Source organism: Theropithecus gelada, chromosome 20 (assembly GCF_003255815.1).
Source record: "Theropithecus gelada isolate Dixy chromosome 20, Tgel_1.0, whole genome shotgun sequence".
Lineage (NCBI taxonomy): Eukaryota > Metazoa > Chordata > Mammalia > Primates > Cercopithecidae > Theropithecus > Theropithecus gelada.
Genome location: NC_037688.1, coordinates 55,276,618 through 55,286,116, shown reverse-complemented (window position 1 = coordinate 55,286,116; position 9,499 = coordinate 55,276,618). Strand labels below are relative to the sequence as shown.

Sequence of the window (9,499 nt, the reverse complement as noted above, 5' to 3'; positions counted from 1 at the left end):
CTAGGTCCCATGACATTAGCTAGGATTCTAAGACCTTTGCTCAGCTGCTGCTGCCACCACTGACACGCACTCTGCTCCTCAAATACGGAGAGCGTGTTCCTGCCTTGAGGATCTTTGCATTTGCCTTCCCTCTGCTTGGAACTCTTCCCTCACATCCGCTTCCTAGCTTCAGCTCGGCATCACCTCCTCAGAGAGGCCTTCTATCCTTGGTGCCCGGGCACCACTGCTACCCCTTTTGGCTTCTTTTTTTTTTTTTTTTTTTTAAAGGATGCTATGTTGCCCAAGCTGGAGTGCAGTGGTCGGATCATGTATTAACTTCAGCTTCCAACTCCTGGCTTCAAGCGTTCCTCCTGCCTCGGCCTCCCGAGTAGCTAGGCTTACAGACTGGGGTTACAGGTGTGAGCCACCGCGCCTGGCCGCTTTGGCCTCCTTTAAGAGCTTCCCTCCGCGCTTTGTTCCAGTTCTCGTCACGGTCTGTTCAGTGCGCGGGGTTGGGAGGCGGGAAACTGTCCAATGCCCAGACCTCACGGTCTGTTTCTCCTCAAGCTCGTGAAGCTCTCTGACAGCAGAGACCCAATCACGAGGCGGAGACTTAGCCTTCCACATCGGGCAGCGGGTCGGCCGCATCCTCGATCTGGTCTTGGGGACTCGAGACCAGAGGGAAGAGCACGTCGACCCGCCCGGGGGACCTTAGGGCCACACGCCACCTATCCACCGGCTTCCCCAGCAAGCCCACTGCGCATGCTCCATACTCCAGCCCCGCCCCCCATTCGGGGGCGGGGCAGCGCCTGCGCAGCTATCCAGCACTGGCTTCCGGGTGGTGCGAGCAAGATGGGGCGGAGGGCCGGTCTGGCTGAGTAGAGGCGGTGAGTGGGCGTGTGCACGGAGCGGTCTGGCCCGAGGGCTAGGGGCTGGCCGAGGGTCTTCGGGAGCAGGTCGCAGGGCGCGGAGAGAGCCTGGGATCGCCGTCTGCCGCTGCTACCCGGTATGTCGGCGGAGGCCTCGGGCCCGGCGGCCCCCGCGGCCCCGTCCCTGGAAGCCCCCAAGCCCTCGGGTCTCGAGCCTGGCCCCGCTGCCTACGGTCTCAAGCCGCTAACCCCGAACAGCAAATACGTGAAGCTGAACGTGGGCGGCTCGCTGCACTACACCACGCTGCGCACCCTCACGGGACAGGACACCATGCTGAAGGCCATGTTCAGCGGCCGCGTGGAGGTGCTGACCGATGCCGGAGGTACTAGCGGCGCCCCCACCGTGCCCCCATCCCCAGATCCCCAACTCCCGTTCCCCTCAGTCTCTCGCCAACGGGGCTCCTCATGCCCCTTCTCTCTGCCCGCTGCTGTGCCGTCAACTCATTCTCAGCTCCCTCCAGCCCCGACATCCCATCTTCTCGCCTTTTCTCATTCATAATTTCTCTTCTCCTCCCCCAATCCTTTACCCCCAGCAATAACCAACACTTACGGAACCCCTAACTCTGCCAGGCGCTGTGGTAAGTGATTGAACGTGTCAGTTCATAATCCTCATGACTACCTCTCCCACCCTTCACGCCTCAGCTCAAGACTTGGGAACCAGCCCTGCTGCCTGCAGTACTACTCCTGGCAGCCTTCATCAATTTCCTGCGACCACCCAGCCTTTTGTTTCCCTCTCTGCTTCAGAACTGCTAACAACCAGCCAGGAGAGCTGGGAGATCTTGTCTGCCTCTGTGTTCCCCTGACACAGGTCCCTGTACACTCTAGGAATCCATCTGTATATACACATTGCAGAAGGAGGCTGCTTTGGGTTTGCCAGGGACACCAGAGTGGAGGGTGGACAGGTGTCCTTGGCAGGTGAACCTTACCTTCTTGGAGTGTTGTATTCAAGTTTGGACCCTTCGTGCCCAAGTGAGACCTTGAAGTTTTGGAGTTTGGGAGTGGGAGAGTCTTAAGGGAGGGGTTTAACAAGGACTGTGAGAGCAGGAGAATAAAAATTTGGGAGGCGGAGGTCTGCCTTCAGGTATCAAAGGTGAAGAATTCGGCCAGGCACGCTGGCTCACGCCTATAATCCCTGCACTTTGGGAGGCCAAGGCGGGTGGATCACCAGAGGTCAGGAGTTTGACACCAGCCTGACCAATATGGCGAAACTCCGTCTCTACTAAAAATACAAAAATTAGCCGGGCGTGGTGGTGTGCGCCTGTAGCCCAGCTACTTGCGAGGCTGAGACAGGAGAATCGCTTGAACCTGGGAGGCAGAGGTTGCAGTGAGCCGAGTCGGCGCCACTGCACTCCAGCCTGGGTGACAGAGCGAGACTCTGTCTCAGAAAAAAAAAAGGAAGAATTCATTTGTCCAATGAGTATTTGTAAAATATCAGTTAGTGCTGGAGATAGGTAAATGAACCTGACAAAATTATATAACTTCCCTTTTTTTAGGGAGGTGAGAGATCAGAAGACCAATAAGCAAGTAAACAAAATGTATATGCATATGCAATTGCAGATAGTAGTAAGTTCTTTCTTTTTTTTTTTTTTTGATAGTAAGATCTATGAAGAATATAAAAGTTAAAATGGCAGTGAACTGGACGGGGGAGGTAGACATTTTAATTAAACAGAATGGTGAGAATTAACATCGGGGGTTAGCGGTTTATTGATAAGGTAATTCTGCAAGAACTTTCTCGTGGTGAGAGTCTTCTGACTGTAGACCAGATTTAGATGAATTAATTCTCTGGCTGGATATGTATAAACTTATGAGAGAACTCGCTGGAGATGTTTTAAAGAGATTTCTTGGCTGTGGCACAGGGTTGAGACAGATCAGTATTCAGACTTTTTTGTGGCTTTGGAATCCTTTTTCTTTTCTTTTCTTTTTTTTTTTTTGAGACGGAGTTTCGCTCTTGTTGCCCAGGCTGTCTCGGCTCACCACAACCTCCGCCTCTCAGGTTCAAGCGATTCTCCTGCCTCAGCCTCCTGAGTAGTTGGGATTACAGGCATGCGCCACCACGCCTGGCTAATTTTGTGTTTTTATTAAAGACGGGGTTTCTCCATGTTGGTCAGGCTAGTCTCGAACTCCTGACCTCAGGTGATCCGCCCACCTCGGCCTCCCAAAGTGCTAGGATTACAGGCGTAAGTCACCACGCCTGGCCTTCTTTTCTTTTTCTTTTTCTTTTTTCTTTTTATTGTTTTGAGACGGAGTTTCCGTCTTATTGCCCAGGGAGTGCAATGGCGCGATTTCGGCTCACTGCAAACTCCACCTCCCGGGTTCAAGCAGTTCTCCTGCCTCACCCTCCCAAGTAGTTGGCATGCGCCACCAAACCCAGCTAATTTTGTATTTTTAGTAGAGATGGGGTTTCTCCGTGTTGGTCAGGCTGGTCTCAAACTCCTGACTTGAGGTGATCTACCCGCCTCAGCCTCCTAAAGTGTTGGAATTACAGGTGTGAGTCACTACACCTGGCTGGAATCCTTTTTTCTTATAATTTAGGCCAGGTTTGGTGGCTCGCACCTATAATCCAAGTGTTTGGGAGGCTGAGATGGGAGGATCACTTGAGCCCAGGAGTTTGAGACCAGCCTGGGCAACATAGTGAGACTCCGTCTCTACAAAAAAATAATTTTTAATTTAGTAGTTCCAGGTCACTCAGCAAAGCCATCTTTCCCCCTGCTTCTCCCCACCCCACTAGGTTGGGTGCTGATTGACCGGAGCGGCCGCCACTTTGGTACAATCCTCAATTACCTGCGGGATGGGTCTGTGCCACTGCCGGAGAGTACCAGAGAACTGGGGGAGCTACTGGGCGAAGCACGCTACTACCTGGTGCAGGGCCTGATTGAGGACTGCCAGCTGGCGCTGCAGGTGAGGGCCTTCCGAGTCCCTGTGCCTATGTTCCTGGGAGAGCTGCCCAAGCAGGTATTAGGGCAGAAAAAAGGAGATACGGGGTATGGCTTGGAGAGCCTGCTTCTGACTGGCCATAACCCCAGAGAATTTGAGGTGCCATCTTCTGCATCCCTGCTGCCTCAGGCAGCATCCCCACCCCAACCTCATGCCAGGACGTTTGCAACGGTTAAATAGCTACTCTCTGCTGCCCACTCTTCTTATGCAGCCAGTCCAGCTGTTACACTCGCACCTGAGTAATTATCTTTAAACACAACCCTGATCTATTCTCTCTCTCGCTCAGAAATCCTAAATAGCTCCCTCATGTCACTAGGGAAAAACATCTAAATTTAAATTGAAATATAATAACCTCTGTGATCTGGTATCCTGGGAGGCAGCATTCTCCCTTGGCTTCCGCCCCCCACGGGCTTTCTATTTTTTTTTTTTTTTTTTTTAAACGGTGAAATTCTTTATTCAAATGAAATCTCACAGAAGCAGGTCCACTCCCAGTAAAACAGGGTTGGGGATTCTAGAGACCCCACCTGCTGGGCCCCAGTTTTGTGGACCCCTTAGGGTTCCGAGGAGCAGAGCTTGGAAAGTGAAGCCAGGACATAAGAGTTCCGTGTCACCTCTGTCACAGCTGACTCAGTGACCTTCAGTGAGTCCATTCCTACCTCTGGGATTCTGTCCTCATGTTCCAAAAGATAGGGAAGGGAGAAAAATAAGTACAAAGTAGTGAGTTTTACATAAAGCCTGTTATTCTGTTCTATTTTTATAGTGTTAAAAATGTCCTTTCTTTTACGATACAATAGTAAGAGGAGATTATAAAAGTTTCTTTTCGAATGCCCTTTATAGATTAAAAGGTGGCCTCTCTGAACAACTTTTGTCTCAGGGAATGCTTACTGGTTCTTGAAACCCAAAGGTGTAAATCTCCTTTGGACAACATCCATGTTTTTCAAACTTTTCGATTGCCTCCCATAGGGAAAAAAATGCGTTTTAGTGCTCATTATATATAACTGAAATAACAGTTCTATAAAAAGATACTTTTAGTGAAATGTACTCTGATAATCTTTCTTTTTAATGCTGTTTGGGACCCATTACTTATTGCATGACCCATTAATAAATTACCACTTGCATTTGAGAAACATTCATTGGACTAGATCTTGGAAGTGCATTCCTGCTCTGTAGCATTTTTGTTTTGTTTTGTTTTGTTTTGTTTTGTTTTGTTTTGAGACAGAGTCTCTCTGTCGCCCAGGCTGGAGTGCAGTGGTGTGATTTTGGCTCACCCCAACCTCTGCCTCCCAGGTTCAAGCAATTCTCCTGCCTCAGTCTCCCAAATAACTGGGATTACAGGCACCCGCCACCTCGCTTTGCTACTTACTTTTTTGTATTTTTAGTAGAGACGGGGTTTCACCATGTTTGCCAGGCTGGCCTCGAACCCCAGACCTGACGTGATCCATCCACCTTGGCCCCCGGAAAGTGCTGGGATTACAGGCCTGAGCCACTGTACCCAGCGTGTAGTTTTAAATTTACTAATGTTATTGTGTACCCACTGTGTGTCAGGAGCAATTCTGCTATCTGCTTGTGTATACGTCTTGTACCCTTGTTTGACATAAAAAGAAACGTGAGAGAGCTTGGATGATGCGTCCAAGGTCAAAGAGCTGGGAAGCAGCAGAGCTCAGATTTGACCCCAGGCTATCTGACTATCTGACCTTCAGCCTCCCAAGGGCAGTACTTTTCTGTACTCCTGCTCTCTCCTTTCCAGGTTCCCTCCGCACCTCACACAGCTCAGCACACACCTCAGTGTGTGGCAGGCACTTCATGCGTATTGGTCTATGCAAACGTTTTGTCTTTTAATTTTATTTCTTTCCCTTTATTCCCAATCCCCTGCCTACTTTCCTTTTCCCCAGGGGCACCCATCCAGTTTTGATGTTTTGATACATATGCTCGAAAAGCTAAAGCATTGTTCTGCATATGTGTGCATTTTAAATGTCCATAAATGGCCTTGAAGCTGTGAATCAGTTTCTGTTGCATTGTGTTTTTTAAATTCAGCACTTTTTTCAAGATCTATTCATGCTGCTCCAAGTACATCGAGTTCTTTGCTTCTGACAGCTGCAGAGGAATCTATGGTGTTCATTCACCATATTTTGTTCATACATTCCCATGAGGTTGGAGACCTAGATTGCCTTCCAGTTCCTGCCCCTACAAACTGTGTCACCATGAGCATCCTGGTACATGTTCCCTTCTGGTTCTGTGCCATTCTCCCGTGATTGTAACTGGGAGTAGAATTGCTGGATAACAGGACACCTGCAAACGGCGTTTTAGTAAATATCATCCAGTTGCTCTCCCGAATGGTTATAGTACTTTATCCTCATAATGAGCAGTGCATAAGAGATCCCATTTCTGCATGTCCTCATCAAAACATGGCATCATCCAGCTTTCTAATTTTGCCAATCCGATGAATGTAGCGTGATCTCATTTTCATTTGCATGTCTCTGATTACTGATGAGGTTCAGCATCTTTTCCTATACTCACTAGTGTTTTTTTGTTTCCCTTCCTGTGAATTGCTTATTCATGTTCTTTACCAGATTTTCTGCTTTTTTCTTTTTCATGTTGCTTAGCAAGAGATCCTTGCATATTTTAGTTCAGTTCCTAGGGATAATTAAACCTTATTGCATATGGGCATGTCTTATACATGCCCTGGAGCATGGATTGTACATAACAAATTAACCTCTAAGCCTGTATCATGGGACTATTGACCTACCATCCTCAGCAAAGTTCAGAAAATACTCGAATTATTTGCTGTTTTTTTGTTTTTGTTTTTCTTTTTTTGAGATGGAGGCTCACTCTGTTGCCAAGGGTGGAGTGCCGTGGCACGATCTTGACTCACTGCAACCTCCCTCTCTGGGGTTCAAGTGATTCTCCTGCGTCAGCTTCCCAAGTAGCTGGGACTACATGTGCGCACCACAACACTCAGCTAATTTAATTGCATTTTTGGTAGAGATGGGGTTTCACCATGTTGGCCAGGCTGGTCTTGAACTCCTGACTTCAAGTGATCCTCCTGCCTTGGCCTCCCAAAGTGCTGGGATTCAGGCATGAGCCACTGTGCCCGGCCATATTTGCTGGGTTTTGAGATTCAGATGAGGAACTCCAGTTGAAAAAGCCTGTTCTAGGTAAAAATTTCTAGTCAATGTAGATATCGCTAATATTTTCTCTTAGAATGTCACCTGCTTGTGGCATCTAGCATTGAATGGAAATCCTTGATTTTTTAAAATTGCAAATAATCATTTATTATTTTAAAGCAGCATTTATTAATTGTAGAAATTTCGGAAACACAAATAATCTAAAAAATAAAAGCACCAAATATCCTTCCAGGTCTTCTCCTGTGTGAGAGTATATGTGTGTGTGTGTGTGTGTGTGTGTGTGTGTGTGTGTGTGTGTTTGCTTGCTTGCCAAAATACAATCGTATTGTATGAAATGTTTTATAATCTGCTTTTTTGTTGTTAATAATTGCTATCTTTACATGTCAATAAATTTTTATTTAATATCCAGTCCAGGGCATACTCCGGTTTCTCCAGTTGTTCCAGAAATGTGTTTTTATAGCTGGTTCATCAAACCAGAACCCAGTCTAGATCTTCACGTTGCGCCTGGTTATCTGCACGTTGACAATGGAGAGCACGACTTTACAAATAATCTCATGGAAGAATGTTGAAGAGATGATAAGAGTTATAGGTATTCGATGGCACGAATGTAATTACTGGTTCAGGTAAAGATTATCAATTGGTGTGTCATTGATAGGTAACTGCCTTAATACAGTGGTGAAATAATACCACATGCATTACTTTATTACAATCCAAGGGGTCCCTTTGTCCTCACGATGCTGGCTTGTTAAAGAGACTGCCAGTTGTCCTGCACAATGACCCGCTTTCCAACTTTGCCTGGTTGTTTACTCCCAGTATCATTTCGTTTATTACCCAGCCCTATCCTTAATTTCCTATAAACCAGACCGTAGATTTTAAATGACTGATATTGGGCGGGTGCAGTGGCTCATGCCTGTAATCCCAGCACTTTGGGAGGCTGAGGTGGGCGGATCACAAGGTCAGGAGTTCAAGACCGGCCTGGTCAATGTGGTGAAACCCTGTCTCTATTAAAAATATAAAAATTGGCCGGGCGCGGTGGCTCAAGCCTGTAATCCCAGCACTTTGGGAGGCCGAGATGGGCGGATCACGAGGTCAGGAGATCGAGACCATCCTGGCTAACACGGTGAAACCCCGTCTCTACTAAGAAATACAAAAAATAGCCGGGCGAGGTGGCGGGCGCCTGTAGTCCCAGCTACTCGGGAGGCTGAGGCCGGAGAATGGCGTGAACCCGGGAGGCGGAGCTTGCAGTGAGCTGAGATCCGGCCACTGCACTCCAGCCTGGGCTACACAGAGCGAGACTCCGTCTCAAAAAAAAAAAAAAATATAAAAATTAAGCCGGGCATGGTGGCTCACACCTGTAATCCCAGCACTTTGGGAGGCTGAGGTGGGCGGATCACAAGGTCAGGAGTTCAAGACCAGCCTGGCCAACATGGTGAAACCCCATCTCTACTAAAATACAAAAAAATTAGCCAGGCATGGTGGTGGGCATCTGTAATCCTAGCCACTCAGGAGGCTGAGGCAGGAGAATTGCTTGAACCCGGGAGGCGGAGGTTGCGGTGAGCCGAGATCACACCACTGCACTCCAGCCTGGGCGACAGTGCGAGACTCCATCTCAAAAAAAAAAAAAAAAAGAAAAGTTACAAAAATTAGCTGGGAGTGGTGGCGGGTGTCTGTAGTCCCAGTTACTAAAGAGGCTGAGGGAGAAGAATTGCTTGAACCCAGGAGGCGGAGGTTGCAGTGAGTCAGGGTCGCACCACTGCACTCCAGCCTGGGCAACAGAGCAAGACTCCGTCTCAAAATAAATGAATAGGCCGGGCGCGGTGGCTCAATCCCACCGGGCGAGGTGGCGGGCGCCTGTAGTTCCAGCTACTCGGGAGGCTGAGGCAGGAGAATGGCGTGAACCCGGGAGGCGGAGCTTGCAGTGAGCTGAGATCCGGCCACTGCACTCCAGCCTGGGCGACAGAGCCAGACTCCGTCTCAAAAAGAAAAAAAAATAAAAATAAAAAAATAAAAATAAATGAATAAATAATAAAATAAAATGACTGATATTAAACATTTTGGTTAGAATACATTTTAGGTAATATTATGTATGTATTTCACATTGGGCCACATCAAGCAACCTGTAATATTGTTAGCATGACTCGTCATTAATGACATTCATAATTGGCCCCTGGATCTAGGGGATGGTGGTTTGATTTATCTATCATCGTTACATTTCCTTGTTGCCAACTATAAAATAAGGCATATGGTATCATTTGGCCACTGTATTAAGGCAATTACCTATCAATGACATACAAATTGATAATCTTTACCTGAACCAGTAATTACATTTGTGCCATAGAATACCTATAAGTCTTATCTCTTCAACAGTATTACATGAGATTATTTGTAAAGTCATGCTTTCCATTGTCAACTTGAAAAATTCTTGATTTCGATGTGGTCCACCAATTCCTCATCATTTTTTGCCTGATGCTGTATCCTGATGCTCTTGTTTAAAAATGTTTTTCTTTTTTTTTTTTTTTTTTTTTTTTTTTT

At 47.4% G+C, this 9,499-nt stretch overlaps 1 protein-coding gene across 2 annotated transcripts in view; it reads left to right on the top strand.

Annotated features, from left to right (window-relative positions):
- Positions 1-773: 773 nt before the first annotated feature.
- The window catches only part of KCTD13 (potassium channel tetramerization domain containing 13), a 20,607-nt gene continuing 11,881 nt past the window's right edge, over positions 774-9,499 (top strand). Inside the window, exons 1-3 of one of the 2 annotated variants that reach the window (XM_025371437.1) lie at positions 809-1,231; positions 1,442-1,486; positions 3,637-3,806. In XM_025371437.1, coding sequence (XP_025227222.1) covers positions 988-1,231; positions 1,442-1,486; positions 3,637-3,806 — 459 coding nt within the window. In that variant the 5' untranslated portion in view covers positions 809-987. Of the gene's footprint in view, positions 1,232-1,441; positions 1,487-3,636; positions 3,807-9,499 lie in introns of both variants that reach the window. The other variant, XM_025371438.1, reaches the window with a different exon arrangement.